The sequence below is a fragment of the Stegostoma tigrinum genome, chromosome 3, assembly GCF_030684315.1.
Source record: "Stegostoma tigrinum isolate sSteTig4 chromosome 3, sSteTig4.hap1, whole genome shotgun sequence".
NCBI lineage: Eukaryota > Metazoa > Chordata > Chondrichthyes > Orectolobiformes > Stegostomatidae > Stegostoma > Stegostoma tigrinum.
The window spans coordinates 23,792,315-23,809,483 of NC_081356.1; the positions used below are offsets into that span (position 1 = coordinate 23,792,315).

Genomic DNA, 17,169 nt, shown 5'->3' on the forward strand with positions numbered 1-17,169 from the left:
GTGTGACATTGATATGGCACAGCACCTCACAGCTACATGGCAACATATCCAACCCCTTGATGTTTACTGCTGACAACCTTGACAAACAACCTAGCTTTGCGTCCGTTCTAAGAAGCAAGATAAGACAAGATAAAAGTATCATAAATTGTGAACAGCACGGGAAGGCACAAAAAGGCAAGGGATTGCAAATCAAGGCAGAGACACTATGAACATGTGAGCAAAGTGAGCAAAGCGAGTAAGCGCTAAGAAAGCAAGAGCCCTGAAATGTGCCCTGCTCCAATACATGAGATGGGCGTTTGTCCCTGTTTGCAAAGAGATTTGGCAGCAGCATGACAGTGAAAGGTGTTGGTGTCCTTCACAGTGAACATTTAAGTGAACAACTGTATTCAAAGTGAGTTGGAGACCTGCCATGATGATGTGGGGTGAGGTTGGTGCTTGTCTAACGTCAACCTCCGTAGACAGTGGGTGCAGGTGGTCTCTGCCCATGGAGTATGCCCTGCTATGTTCGGAACTGCTGGCCAAGATGGAGGTCCAGATAAGCAAGTGGCAAGTTCCAGCCACTCATGTCAGGAAATGCCACTATCTAGTTTACTTTTGTCATAAAGAAAATTTATTAGGAAAACACTTGAACTAGATCAAAATCTTTTGAAAGTTCTAACAACCAGAAGTTAAAGAATTAAGGAAGAATTAGGAACTCAACCATACAAAGTGCAAAAAAGTTAAGATTGTTGTGGTGTGGATAGTAAATCTCCTATTTTATGCTCAACATTCATGGTAAATACTGTGAGACAAGCAAATAATTTCATAACACCAAGTTAATATCCCAAGTTACTTGATTATCATTCTTGGAAGCAGCAAACAACAAATATCACATTAACCTGAGCAGTCAACAGTACTTGTGCCAAAACTAATCATACTATTCATTGCCGAACACAAAACTACTGTACCATTATAATGGCTACTGTAGCATTATAATGGTGGCCATCCATTACTTATTGCAAACAGATTGCAGAAGTTCTGAAGTGGATTTGCTATGTTATTATGTTAAACAAACTATCTGGTGAGAAAGTTTCAGAATATTAAATGTTATATACGTCAATGGATGATAAGCTAATGCTTCAATTCACATTAATAGATACATGATTGCAGATTATTTAAAGTGACTTTAAGTTTTAAATAAGCTCCATGTCATCATTATTCTGATTTCCAAATAGACCGCTTTGAGCTAAGGAATGTCAATCTGTACTATTTTAAGATACTGCTAATATTTTAATATAATACAGATAATTTCCTGTTAATTTCTCAAAAATGTACTCTTATGAAATATATCACTCAGATTAATATGTATACTACCTACTTGAATTTGTCTCTTTGGGGGCTTTAGTCCAGTTTTAACATTAATCACTGACTAAATTTAGGTTTTTGTCTCCAATGAAATATTTCCTGCTTACCGGATTTCTTGCTGCTGGCAGAGTCCTTTCCTGAGCCGTCCTTGCTATCATTTCTCCCTGATTCTCAGCAGCAGTCTCCTCGGAGTCACTTGCATAAAAATACAGTGAAAAAAATATTTTTTATTGAAGGAACAAAGCTTTACTGCAGCCAGGAATTTCATTCTAAATGCAAAAAAAACCAACTGTAAATACCCCCTGAATGAAAATTAATAACAAAACACCTCATTTTCAGCCATCATTCAATTAACATTAGTTCAATGACTGTGCATAAAACATACATGAAATAATTAGTGTGGATAGCTCTTAATTTAAAGGATGTTAAACAGCTTGTAAGCATCTGGTAGCAAGCTGAAATAGGTCATTCAAAATTTATCTAACTAAATTAAGAGGAAAAAAATTGGTTTCTCCTCCTGGATCGACATGTCACAAGATAACTAAACTGACTTAGCAGGGTTGCCTGGGAATCCTTAGCTGTCAGTGGTGAATATGCAAAGGGCCAGCAAATTAAATCAACCTGCCAAACTGTCAATTTCAAGCCTCATGACTGCATGAAAATGGCATCACTGAAAGAAATCATGCATTGCCTTATTCTAGGTTTCCTGGCATTAATTCAAAACTTCATGCAGTTGGAGCTAATTTCACATGCAAATTTCAGTCAATAAGCTTGAAGCAAGACATCCCATGACTATTCAAAAATCTGACAGGATTATTTTTTCCCTGAATATGAAATAGACAGTATATGAAATCCAATCTCCATTTGCTTACAGTTTTCATATCCACATTGTCCCATCTGCAGAGGTAAGTTAATGAGAACGATACCTGGCTTCTGTTACATCTTCCCATCCATCCTTATTGAGGTGCTCAAAGACTCTGCTCATCTCCTTGATGGATCGGTTGAGAAAACGCTGGTACTGTTTGAGGGAAATGTTTTTCCTTTTTTTAGTTCTGGGGTTATAGCCCACTGTTTTGCATGCACAGCTGCTGTTGCCTGCTCCCTCTGCAGTTCTGACTTTGGTGGGAACAGTCTTGGACTCAAGCGCTTGCTGTAGCTCCTGTATTTTCCGTAATAAATCCTTATTTTCAGTTTTCAGTTTTATTCTGTCTGCTATTTGCCTCTTTAGAGAGGAAGCTTCTGTTTTCAATTCTTCTGTCATTACAGCCATCTCATTTTTCTCTTGCATCATTTGTTGATTTGCCTTCATGAGCTCTCTTATTTCGATAACTTGGTTGTCAGATTCAGTTTGAAGCTTGCTACAGGCGTTTTGCAATGAAAGTTTGGCCTGAATCAACTCTTTGTTTGTTTCTGTCAGGTCTTTGGCATCCCTTTGAATGGTTTTTAGCTTCTTTTCCAAATGGTTAATCTGAGACAGGGAACAAATTACTTTAAGATTAGCTTGAAACATAAGAGTACTTATTCCCAACCATTTTGAGCAGAACCTCACCGAATTGTAAGGACCAGAAAGTCCATGCCCCTATTTCCTGTCTGTATCAGCCAATTTCATTAATGGAGGCTACAAAGAGATAGTGAAATGGATTGAAGTGCCTTTACCATGGCAAATTGAGAAAAGTCTTGCTGCAACTCACAGAACTTCCTCACTTTGGCTTTTAGCAGCTACTGGGAAAGTAATGCACTGATTGACTGTGTTTAAGAGGTCACTGGTAACATACTTAAAACTGATTACATCACAGATTTGGAGATACCTGGAAAACATCTCTTGTAACAATCGGATGAAACCTGAGGCAAGAAAGTTTTAATGCAATGGTAAAGCCAGGTTATCTGGAATGGCAAGTCACATTTCCTGCTGCAGAGGGCTACATCAATGTGCAACAGAATGTCTGGTGAAGCCCACCTTCAAACACATTGCTCCTCTGAGATTGAGCTAAGTAATTCTTGATGTTCAGAAGCTGTGATCAAAATAAGGTCTTTCGCATACAAACCTTCTCACTGCCGTGCTATACAGACACATAAAAACTTAGAAAGCACCAAAAGAGACTATTCATTCCCCTGAGCTTAGCCCACCATTCAACATCATAGATGTTTTATTTGTGTTTTGAATTCCATATTTCCATCTACTCTAATAATGTTTGATTACCCTGCCTAACAAGAATCTCTCCACCTCACTCTAAAAAATATTCATGACCCTGCCTGCACCACCTTCTGATTCAGAGGTTTTGAAAGTCACACAACCTTTTGAAAGAAAACAAAATCCTGCTTGTCACTGTCCTGAAGGAGCAGTGCTCTTAGTTCTAGACTTGATCACCAGAGGAAACATCCTTTCTTGACGACCTTGTCAAGGTCATTCAACATCAGAGTGGCACAATGGCACAGTGGTTCGTACTACTGCCTCACAGAGTCAGGAATCCAGGTTTGATTCCAGCCCTGAGCAACTATCTGTATAGAGTTTGCCCGTTCTTGTTGTGTCTGCGTGGGTTTCCTCTTATTGTGTGGGATTCTTCTTATGCCATTTTCATAACCTACTCTTCCATCCACTTTGGCGCCATCTACAAATTTAGCTGCAATGCCTCTGCTCCCTTCATCAAAGCCATTGATGTATATTTTAAAAAGTTGACATCCCAGCATGGATCCCTGAGATTCTGGCTGCCAATCAGACAAAGACCATTTATTCATACTCTCTGTTTTCTGCTAACCAGCCATTCTTCTAACCATGACAATGTGTTACACCCTGTACCATCAACTTTTATTTTCCACATTAATTTTTGATAGGGTATGTTATCAAATGCCTTCTAGAAATCCAAGAAAGTATTCCTCCAGGCTCTCTCTATTCCATAGTATGTGTCACTTCTTCAAAGGATTTAAACAAATTGGTTAAATATGACTTTCCTTTGACAAAACCACAGACAGCACTTCCCAAGTACCTTTAGGTTTTCTAAGTGCACAGCTATAATCTTTTTAATGACCAGTTCTAACACATTCCCCATAATAAATATCAAACCAACTGGCATACACTAGCCTGTTTTCTGCCTTTCAACTTCTTCAATACAGGAGATATGTTAGCCACTTTTGTGCCTGATAGAACCTTTCTAGAATTTAGGAAATTTTGAAAAATTCACACTTTTGCACCTAATACCTCATTAGCTATCTCTTTTAAGACCTGAGAATGAAGTTAAACTGGATCCAGAGACTTGGAAGCCCTCAGTTCCATCAGTTTGCTATCAACAGATTAGGGCTAAGTTCTGTAGTTGTGTGTGGTGGTGGATAAGTAGAGGAGACTCCACAAACATCACCATTATTAGTTATCAGTGGCCATCATCAGTCACCATCATCAATACAAAAGAAAAGACCAAAGTATTTGCAATTAAGTGGTTGACCAAAGGCTCAGTAGATGATCCATTTCAGCCTCCTCCCAGGCATCACAGATGCTACTTGTCAACCAATTCTATTCTCTGGAAACACTGGTTAATGAAAAGGCTATGAGTGCTGGCAACACTCCAGCAATAGTGCTGAAATTTTGTTCTCCAGAACCTGTGTGCTCCTAGACAAGCCATTCCAGTACAGCTATAATACTGACATCTAAATGGCAATGTGGGAAATTGCCCAGGTATGTCCTGTACACACAGCAAAGCAAATCGAACCTGGCCAATTAACGCCCCTCAGTGTACTCTCGAGCACCAGTAAAATGATAGCAGGTGTCATTAACAGCGCTGAAAGCAGCATTAACTTAACAGAAATCTGTTCGTTCACACTCAGTTTGGGTTCCACCAGGGCCACTCAGGTGCTGACCTCATCACAGCCTTAGTTGAATCATGGGCAAAGAATTCGATTCCAGAGGTGAGATGAGAATGATTGCCTTGACGTCAAAACTACATTTGACCACATGTCAAGGAGCCCTAGTAAAGCTGGGGTCAATGCAAATTTAGGGAAATCATACCTGGCACATAGGAAGATGATTGTGGATGTTGGAGGTCAGTCAACTTGGCTCCAGGACATCACTCCAGTAGTTCCTCAGGATAGTAACCGAGGGTTAATCATTTTCAACGCGTTCACCAATGACTTCTCCTCTATCATATGATCAGCAGCAGGGATTTTGGTCAATATTGCACATTATTCAACCCAATTTGCACTTACAATGAGATACTGGAACAGTTCATGTCCAAATGCAACAAAGCTTGAACAACATTCAGTTTTGGCCTAACAAGAGGCAAATAACATCTGTGCCACACAAATGTCAAGCAAGGACACCTCTAAAAACAGAGAAACCAGAAAGTCATCCCTTGACATTCAATAACATTACCATTGCTGAATTCCCCAATGTTCATATCCTGAGGGTTACCACTAACCAGACACTGAACTAGACTAGCCATACAAAAACTGCAGCTACAAGAGCATTCAGAGGCTAGAAAACCTGAAGCAACTAACTCAACCTCAACTCCCCAAAGCTTTATGGATGGCAATCTAGGCAGTAGTTTTGATTTGTTATTGAGGAAACCAATTTGAATCAGCCAATGAATTTAAACCAGGCACCTAGAGACTTAAAACCAATTCAATTCAGATCTGAGATAATGGGAACTGCAGATGCTGGAGATTCCAAGATAATAAAATGTGAGGCTGGATGAACACAGCAGGCCAAGCAGCATCTCAGGAGCACAAAAGCTGACGTTTCGGGCCTAGACCCTTCATCAGCTGATGAAGGGTCTAGGCCCGAAACGTCAGCTTTTGTGCTCCTGAGATGCTGCTTGGCCTGCTGTGTTCATCCAGCCTCACATTTTATTATCTCAATTCAGATCTGATGGTTTTGACAACATAGAGCCAATATTTTTGGAAGAAATTGATAGGCCATCAAGGGTATAAAAGAAGAGGGTATCCTGCATCCTGGCTGTAATTTCAAGAACCTAAGTTTTAATTTTTTTATTCTTATTTTGGTTGAGGTAAGTGGGAGTCATATTTATTGGAACAGCAAACCATTAGAATTTTGTTTTATTCAGGAATAGTTTTTAGTTAAGGGGAATTTTTCAGTTTGTTAATTCATTCACTGTCCGAGCTAGATAAATAAATTGTTCCTTGTCGATCATAGAGTGGGTGAAAAAAGTTCATTTCATTTAACCACCCCTTTATAAAAGCTTGAGGGTGACAGGCAGGTTATACTTTCACACTTTCACTTTTCTTTTAACAGGTCATTTGGTGAGTCAAGACTGTCTGGGTGTTTCGGTTTTAGTTATCAGAGGGAAGTCGACCTCCACTTTATAACACTGTCTACCATCTATGAGGCATAAGTCAGGAATGTGATAGAATTCTCCCAAATGAATGAATGAACTCTGCCTGGATGAGTGCACTCCAACAAAACTCAAAAAACTCAATGCCATCTCGGTCAAAACAGTCTACTTGACTGGCACCACATTCACTCCATCCATCACTTCAATAGCACCAGTGTGAACCATCTATGAGATGCACTGCAGAAATTGATCAAGACATTTTAGACAGCACATTTAAAATTCAAAACCATGATCTTCTAGTTAGGAGGTCAAGGCAGCAAATATATAGAAACATCACCACCTTCAAGCCATCCTAACTTGGAAATATTTTGCCATTCTTTCAGTGTCACTAGACTGGAATATAAACATAAGAATTTTACCATCCAACAAGTTTAATATAAGAAAGACTAAAAGAGCAATGCACTCTTAAATAGTTTTATATCATAAATTTTTTTTCAGCCTTGAATGAAAATAAAATCATTACATTTCTTTTGTCAGAACAGTTTAACAGCCAATCAGCTAAAATCTCATTCTTAGACTGAATTTCGTAAAAGACAATACTGTAAAATTTTGCAAGTGTATAATGGGCTCAGGAATTTTTCACCTTACGGTTCATACAGAATTAGATTTAAGTGCTTAAAAAATGAAGACCATATTCCGACTGATCTCTCATCTTAAATGACTTGTACAAGGGAGGCTACAGTCTTCAATACTACTCAGTGCTGCTGTCTACTTTTAACAGCCTATTACACTAAAGAATACAAAGAAAAAGGTGCTTATACATGTCAAGCCTCAGTCTATTAGAAATGTCCATGTGTCATGGAAACTCAGCAAAATAATATATCCAGTATTAATACCTGAGCACTGTCAGTTTTAGACAACTTTACATTTTATCATATTATTGTCTTTTTGAATACAAGTTAGAAATACATATAAAATGCCTTCAAGGTCTTACCCGAGGCAATTTTTCCTGTCTTTTTCAGTTTTACTTGACTTCTGGAAATAATGCATGCACACTTTTTAGAAATTACCAGGGTTCTTCCTTATTGGAAATGATGAAATAAAACAATTCCTTTGACATTCCTGGGCTGCAGTGCACAAATTATTTCAATTACACATTCCTCCTAAACATAAATGAATATGAGCATTTTCTGTGCTCCACATTATTGTATTTAACATGATGTTTGTCATTGTGTGATAATGCAGTGACAGCTTTCATTACCTGACCATATGGCACACAACTGTATTATCTTCTCTAAATTATTCCCTACAAGTTAATGCACAATTTACAAAATACAGTCAACAGTTTCCAGCTCCTCTACACAGCTATCAACAGCATATTTTGTCTATTTTGGAATTCATGCTGTTAATTCAGGAAGAAAAAAAAGTGTAAATTAAATAAAACTTTGCTCAGACAATGAAAACATGCTCCGCACAGAGAAACCCTTTGGATGACCCTGGTACACACACACAGCTAGCCACAAGGGATGCATAACACATATGAAATTGAACTTAAAGCTATTCCGCATGTGTAACATGTACACCCAGTCTCAAAATTATTTAAGTAGATTGCTGGCAGAAACCCCCCACATTACCGTCTATATGTGGATTTTAACTTATCAATTCAAGACTAAAGACACAGTGAAATTAGAAGCAACCTGTGCCACAAGTTCCTAGCTCCATGGTGCAAGAAGATCTCAAAATGCATGAAACTAAATGAAAATGTATGTGTAAAATAGTAAATGTGAATTGAATGTAATCAATGTGAAAATCATATTTTCAACTTGCTGCTCCAACGATAACCAACTCAGCTGATCCTACAGAAATCTTCAAATTTTCAATTCCATTGAACTCATGCATGTCTCAAAAACAAAACGCTTTGTCCAAATAATTTGTGAACACTGAATTATTCAAATTGATTTTTGCAAGTGATTCTTTTGATAAATCTATCATTTTATATTTCTTATTTCAATATAACTGAATATATTTTACAGGTCAAATTTCTGTAATTTACTCCAACTAATAAGCACACACTACAAAACAACTCCATTCAACAAGTTCAATTAACTACATTTAAGTCAAATCTCCTTACTAATACAGACAAACACAGGCTAAGCTTTCAAATGAGAACCAGCAATTTCTGTGCAGTTCCAGGTTTCCGATGGTAAGCTCAGCAAGAAATCAGTGAAACTGCCAACAGTAGCAACATAAGCTGCTAAAAATGGCCAATGTCGCTTCATTGTGGGTAGCACTACTTTACTCATTTGAAATTGGAACACCACTTCAGCCTACACATTTAATTATGTGCAAATTGTTTTTATAGTTCCTACTATGGAATCAGTGAAAAATAATTCTTTCAGCTTCTCAAATATGAGGCTCACTTCCCAAATCACCAAAATATGCCAAATCTCTTTAGACCTATATTGGTAGGTCTAATTTTAAAATCCTCACCCATTTTTTCAATCACTTCCAACATTTCACTTGGCCTTATCCCTCTTAGTACCTTAGCCATAAAATTCTCCAGGATCCTGAATTCTGATCTCTTGAACATGCCAAGTTTAAGTCACTCGACCATCAGCAGGCCAAGTCTTTAAATGTCTCTGTCTCAAGCTCTGGAAATTCCCCTGTAAATTCCTCCAGATTTCTTCTTTCAGATGCTCCCCAAAATGCACTGTTTCAACAATATTTTATGAACTTCCATAACATCTCATCATGTGACTGTTTGAACATGTTCCCGTGAAGCACCTTGTGAAGATTTACTGTCTTAAAGGTGTTTTATAAATACAAGTATTGCCTGCAGTAAGGCATTGTAGAAATATCTAGGAAGCTCTGCAGACAAATTGCAAATATAACTTAATACTGACACTGCAAACCATTACATATAGTGTTAAATAAAAGTTACATATATACAGTGGAAAACCCAATAGGTAGAGAGATTGGATCTTCAAAATCAATATGCAATGGAGAAACCATTAAAATAGAAGAGAATATTGGAGTATAGGAATAGAACAAAGGTTATAAGGAGGCATTTACAAAGTAAAGCTTACTATTTCAAAATTCTACCAGGTTTGCTGAGTTCAGCAGATTCTCAATATCTACTTCCACCAAACAAGGCTCTGGTCTGGGAAAACACTGTTGGGGGCATCACATACAAACTGGGCAGAGCACACCAAAACGGGCATACTTGCACCAGATAAGGTCCAAACGAGGGCAACACAATTGGCCCCAAGTGTAAAATAGATGAACTATGAGATGCAGTAATATTGTATTCTACAATCTTAACAGCAGGAAACCTCAGTGTTAGATTTTCAAAGTACTGTATGATACAGAATCCAGAAAATTATTTAAAAGAAACCCAGACAGTTGAAGGCAAGCACAAATAAAGTTAGACTCAAATTTAAAATGAAGTTTTGAAGAACTACTGTTTATTTGAAGATTTTAGAATAATCGATCATTAATATACTGGAGTGAAAGACAACATCAAAGAGAATATATCAGGGTTGTTAGCTGCAGCTCAGTGGGTAGCATTTCTTTCTTTGAGTCCGAAGGTCACAGGGCAAACATAAAACCTAGGCTGAAACAGCAGTGCAGCCCAAAGAAAGCTTCACATTGTCAAAGGGCAACACCGAGGGACTGCTGCACTGTTCACAGGGTCTGCAATGACACAGCACGGCAATGTCAGAAATGCAGTAGTGAGGGAGCACGCTACTGCCAGAAAAGCAGTAAAGAGAGCTGCAACATCTAAACAGCAGTCCTACGGAGCAAGGCATTATTGGAGGGGGATTACTGAAGGAGTGCTGTCCAGCTGGAGGGATGGAACAGGGGTGTGCTGTGTTGTCAGCGGTCAATATGAGGGAGTTCTTCAGTTGGAGATCAGTACTGAAGAAGTGTTGCAATATCAGAGGTGCTGAGGGAGTACTGCATTGTTGGACTGTAGTTACTTTTTTAAAAATTCACTCACAGGATGGAAGCATTGCTGGCTAGACTACCATTTGTTATACATTCTAGAGGGCAGTTAAGAGTCAACAACTTTGCTGTGGATCTGGAGTCACATGAGAGCCAGACCAGGTAAGGATGGCAGTTTGCTTCCCTAAAGATCATTAGGGAACCAGATTGGTTTTTTTGACAATCATTTCATGGTCATCATTTGACTCCTACCTCCAGATATTTAGTGAATTCAAATTTCAAAATCTGCTGTGGCAAGATTCGAGCCTGAGTCCCGAGACATTACCTGGTTCTCTGGATTAACAGTTCAGCAAAAATACCACCAGGCCATATTCTTCAGTCAACATAACTAAAGCAGATTATTTAGTTATTTATCATTTTGCTATTTTTTTGGGAACTTATTGTTTGCAAATTGGTTGCCATGCTTCTTTGTGACTACTAACAGTGACGACATTTCAAAAGTGTTTAATTGGCTACAAAGTGGTTTGGGTGACCTTGAGGTTATGAAAACAGCTACAGATATCCAAGACTTTATTTTTATGATGGGTATTCAAGAGTAAAGGCTTTGGTGGGTTAACTGATCTCTTGTGGATCATAGGACTTCATTTTCCAATGCTGTGCACATAATAGGACAATCTTAATCCTATCAGAGAACCTCAGTGAATGATAGGGCCACAGAAAAGCACACAGATGTTCCCTTCACCTTTTAGATGAGGCTTGTTCATCTTCCCTGCATTTCCTCCCCTTTATAGTGAGTTCTGCTTAATCTTCTAAATGTCTGCAAATCGGAAGGGGGAATAATTTTCGCATCTCGTATACATGAAACATTTAGTAAAACTACAGAGAATTCTAATTTGCATGTTACTTTGGTTTGCCTTAGCCACCTCAACATTTAGTAGACAGTCTTTAGCCTGGCCTTTATGATCCAATCGGCGCATTTTAGAGAAATTGGTGTGGTTCCATGATCAGGTTATAACCTAGTTATTATTTTCATTACAACTAATGCTATTGCACTTTAGGTACATTCAGCCTTCGATACTTAACAAGGTAAAAAGCTAAACAGGTTTTTAAAAATCCAATAAATGCTGCATTTATTGCAGCAAAGTAATCATTGTAAAAATCTCAAACATTTTCATTCAGTATAGCCTTATTCATATTCAAGAAAAGAACTGCACAAATAATAAAGCTCTAATAGATCATTAACCCCCAAAGCATTTCCCTGCTGAAGGATGATACAGAGAGTTTCAAAGCTTATTCGAATACCTGTTATTCATCTATACCAGAAAACAGATACAGTAAAAGTTTATTTTGGAAGATACTGAAGAACATAGGTAAACATCTGTTATATAACACTGATTCAGCGATGGTCGGAACTGCTGATGCTGGAGAATCTGAGATAACAAGGTGTGGAGCTGAATGAACACAGCAGGCCAGGCAGCATCAGAGGAGGTCAAGGAGGCGAGGATGGAGCCGGTAAAGGTGAGTGTAGGTGGGGAATTAGGATGGGAGTTGGTCAGTCAAGGAGGCGGGGATGAGGCTGGTAGGTAGGAGGTGGGGGTGGGTGTTGAGGTGGGAGGAGCGGATATGTGGGAGAAAAGACAGACAGGTCAGGGAGGCGGGAATTTACAGCTTCATACAAATTTACACGTATTAGAGACAGAATCTTGCCCACTTTTAGCAAACCTAAAGAAACACAACTGTTGCAAACAGAATACACAAACAAGCTTGTACTTCAAGGAACTATTTTTAATAGAAAGATAGATTAATGACTGCCTAATCAGAGAAAGTTCTATCTCACTGCATCTTAAGAATGAAAAGTGGCCACTGACAGTACTGATTATAAAGAAACATCAAAGCACAGAGCTCAATACACAACAAAAATATTAACTACTGTTGAAGATATAAGGCAATGAAGCCCGGATAGGTTTTTTTTAGTTAGTTAACATAATTTTCAATCACTGAGATACATTCACACGAGGTTGTAGATTTTCTTTAATAACAACACGGATGTTTATTATGCAAAGAACATGATTTTTGAAAAACAAGTTTTTTTTTTAAATATAGAGGGCAACCAGAATAATCTTATAATGCATGGTTAACAAAGTTTCAACATGTTTCCTACAAAATCAACTGCAGAGAAGCAAGTTCAGAGAAAAGGATTTTCTTTAGGATTCTTTAGGATTCAATCTTTAGGATTCAATTTAACCGGATTTCAATAGGATCCTTACTGTGAACTGTGAACACAATTTCATGAGTCATTTCCAATCTCCTGACATGAACTTTTCACAAACCTGACAGAGTAATCTTTCACAGTTCCAATAAACTGCAGATCTCTAGCCAAATTTTCCTGACTTGGTAGTTTCGCAAACTAAGCTCTTCTGCTGAAGTGACTTGTTCTGCGAACTCTTTCTACGAATGAAACTAAATGGCTCAGCTGAACACTCATATCTTCTGAATTGAAATTTTTAAGAATTTCTGATCCTGAAGTATTTGAAATTAAAACAAACACTTGCAGAGTCACCTGTTCTCTGCCAAAATATTAGCTTTAATTACTGCTCCAGAAGGACTTTCTGATCCTGTCTCTCAAAGAAGCAAAACTCACCTGCCCTTGTTTCTCTTAAAGAAGGAAAACTCACGTGCATTTATTTTGAAATCCAAATCTCATAAAGAACTTTCATAGTATCCATTCCATCACACAGACTTATGATTATATCAGTGAAACTAGAATTTTATTTTTGATTTTGCATGGAATTCAAATTCTCCAACTAACAAAATGGGTTTTAAAGAAAGCATTTATTGGATAATTTAATTTAGGGCTCTGGATAAATGGATCAGTAATATAACCACAATACCCATACACTTGATGGATTGATAGAATTTAATTGAAGTCAGCTGAGTGGAGAAATTTAAGAAAGTGTGGAAGAAATTGAGAAATCAATCCAGAAGGATATTGAGCAGGATTCTGAAGTTCAACACCTTCTGGTTCAGTTTGGGATGAAGAGACTGATTGAGCTGAATTCATAGCTAGCTAGCTATCTGGAGCAAATAAGTACAGATCAACATTATTTCACCGAATGAAAAATTGGTTTTAGGGTTGAATAGCCTTTATATCATCTTTATGTCATCACGAACCTAAAGGAAATTTCCATGTATTCAGCACTTGCCACACTATTATACCACTTGTCTGTCACCAGTGGTAATGGTAGAGACAATAAGTTTGACTTCGTCAGCACCTGAGAAAGTTATGCAACAACTGAGAGACGACCAAGTATGAGGTCTTTATACAAGGAAGAAAGCTGAAGTAAAACAAAATTTCTAAAGTGCGTTGTTTGCATTCAGATTAGAACCTGAAGACCAGAGATAAGTCCAAAGTCCTCAGAACATACTTCCAATTTGAATTGCACAGCTGTGTAATGAGGTAATGTTCAGAGTTATCTAAAACTAGCAACTTCTGAAAAGGTCACGAGAAAAACATGATTTCTCTCTAATTTAACTATATATTAAACACCACCAAGGAATGCCAGAGATTTTTCTGAAAAGAAACCTAGACTCCTGTATGTTTTATCTGCTCAAGCCATTAGGAGAAAAAAAATACAAAATAATGCTTTTCCCATTTAAGGCAGAATTAACAGCTACAGAAAAGAAAGGGTTAAGAGATTATGTGAGCACTGTAATTGTCAAGCTAAACGTGGGTACAACCAAAGAAATGGCGGGGGGGGGGGTAGGGGGGGGGTAGGGTTACATGATCCTTATCCTGATCAGGTGGTCAGTGCTCACTGACATCTCATCATCTCCCTTCTGGCTTCAATGAAAGTCATTCTGAACTGTCAAGAAGCCAACAAAGGTCAAACATCAATGGTTTCCAGCTTCTGAAAATGCTTATTGCAGAAAAAAGTGCTTTAATCAACTGATACCAATAATTCAATGAATCATACTGGAGTTGCCTTTTAAGAGGAAGGGATTAATTAACCTCAGGCCAACATCTAAATTTGACATAATCCAGACATAGCCAAGGCTGAGTAAAGCCAAGTGACTTGGGAGATAATAGAGGAGTTTAAAATAGCCATCTATTTCTCAGACCACAAAGGTTGATAATGGTATTCAATTAGTTCTGTAGTATATTAGCCAAAACTAATCATGTTGGAAAGAATGAAGTCTCTCTGAGAATTTAGTTGCGGTTCTTTTCTGAGAAAGTCTTTGTTTTCCGATTGTTGAACACGTCCAAAGCAATAATCTGCAATTACTTTCAATACTGCAAAGTTTATGGGCATTAAAGGCAAAGCCAGCATTTCTTAAATGTCCCCAATTGCCCTTTAAATGTGGTGAGCTGCCTTCTTGACAACTTGGTGGATTAATCACATCAGGTGAACGCCAACCACAATGGTGTGGGTCTAGAATCACACATTGTTCAGAGTGGGTAAAAGATGGCAGATTTACTTCTCTTAAAAGCAGTGGTGAACCAGATGGTATTTTTTCTGTGCAGTGGGATTATTCTCAAAAGTGTGATAAAGTTTGAGGTACGGATTCAGGGTGATCAAAGATACAAGGAGCTGAAAAAACTAATACTGAAGCTGACTTGACCACTTTTAGGAGCAGCAGTGTGCCTTAAGCTGATATCAGTGCTCCAAACTCACTTCAAATCTTGATTTTATTTTGTGAGACACACAGAACAGCATTCAGAAGTTGTGACAGATGCACCTTTTAATTTCCCTAAAGCATCTTGTTGGTCAGAATCTGGACACTGATTGGATAAGTTTGCTGGGACTGCTTCAATTTACAAAGAAAACAATTCTATCCACAGAATTCAACAGACGTACTTCAAGGGAAAAGCAATGATTTATTCCAAAATGTAAACTGAATGCTGATGACTCCAGAATAAGGACAGACAAATTAAGAGCAGCAGTAAACCATATAACTCCTCCGGCCTGCTCTGCCATTCACTAAGGTCATGGCAGATATGATTGTAACTTCAAGTCCACATTGCACCTTTCCCTGATAACGTTTTAACTTCTTACTTAATAGGAATCCTTCTATATCCGCCTTAAAAATATTCAAGGACTCTGATTCCATGACTTTTTCAGAAAAATGAATTCCAAAGACTCATGACTCAAAAAAATGTAATCTTTGTTTTAAATTGATAACCACTGAATTTTAAAGAATGATCCCTAGTTCTAAATTATCCTCGTAGAGGAAAAATCCTGCGAATATGCACCCGTCAAGACCTCTCAGGATTTTGTATGCTTTGAGTTGCCACTTACATCTAAATTCCAACAGTTAACAAGTCTAGCCTACCTAATCTTTCACATAAGGCAACCACACATTCCAAGTATTAGTCTGCTTAACTTTATCTGAACTGTTTCCAACACATTATGATATAAACTGTGTGAATTATACGTATTTTTATACTTATTTTAGGTTTGAGTTAGTGAAATATAGGTTTTCTAAGTGCCTGAAGTTAATAACTACCATGTATATAATTCTGTAGCAGTGCTGATTTATTTCAATACAGTGTGAGAACTAATTTGGCAACACTGTTGGGTTTTTGTTTACCCAGGATATTTACAGCATTTCAAGGTCAACCTTTTTGCTTAGTCTGTTAAAAATTCCTACGCCTAGGGGCTTGTTTTAAGCTCATGGGAGCACCCATGGCTTAGAGAAGAGACTTTTTTATTAGTTTTACTTTTATTTTGGGCAGTTTTGTGAAGTCCTTGTATAAAGGCGATTGTACAGAACAGTGATCCCAAGAAGTCGAGAATATGGTAAAACTAGATTACCTTAGATTACAGTCATTGGTAGTTCCAATGAGAATTTTGGAATAGAAACCTTAATAGGTTACATTTAAGATCAGGTGTATGATAGCTCCAGGAGGAAGTTACATAATTTCCATTCTAGAAATTAAAGTTACAGTGGCCTTAAGCCTACAAAGGTGTTAGGAAAAGAATTTTGTTCTGAGAGTATTGTACCAGAGCTACTTCTGGGTAAATTACAAGCATTTTTATTTTGGTTTGGAACTTGTAAAGTAGTGTTTAGGGATTAATGGGAGAATACTTTCACATGTGTTACAATATATTTGAATTTGTATTATAAATAGACAGTATGGTTTATTCTATGACATCTTCATTTCTTTGATGAACAAACTTGTTTTATTGTTAAAATAATCTGCAATACTGCATGTTTATTTTTCAGCAAGAGAACACCTTGTCAAAACAAAAAAAAATTATTTTTTAAAGCCAGATTTCAGTCTAGGAAGCTAATTGTCCAATAATAACATCAGGTGGGATTTTTAACAGCATATAGATTTTTCTTTCGATAAAGTGACCAATACTGCACGCAACACAGTATATCAGATGTAGTCTCACTAGTGCCCTGTACAACTGAAGCATAACTTACCTAGTTTTGTATTAAATTCCCTTGTGATAAAGAATAACTTTCTATCAGCATGCCAAAGCATTTGCTTTACCTGTGCAGTCCTTTCGTGATTTAAACACATGTCTATGCGTCTTACAGATTTGCAAATTCCCATTGTTAAGAAACATGTTTCTTTGTTAGTCTTCCTGCCAAA

At 37.6% G+C, this 17,169-nt stretch overlaps 1 protein-coding gene across 1 annotated transcript in view; it reads right to left on the reverse strand.

The window, feature by feature from the left end:
- cntln (centlein, centrosomal protein) overlaps positions 1-17,169 on the reverse strand; it is a 465,635-nt gene that overhangs the window by 198,631 nt on the left and 249,835 nt on the right. Inside the window, exons 16-17 of the mRNA XM_048527488.2 lie at positions 2,271-2,812; positions 1,452-1,539 (exon numbers count right to left, since the gene is read on the reverse strand). Coding sequence (XP_048383445.2) covers positions 1,452-1,539; positions 2,271-2,812 — 630 coding nt within the window. The remainder of the gene's footprint in view (positions 1-1,451; positions 1,540-2,270; positions 2,813-17,169) is intronic.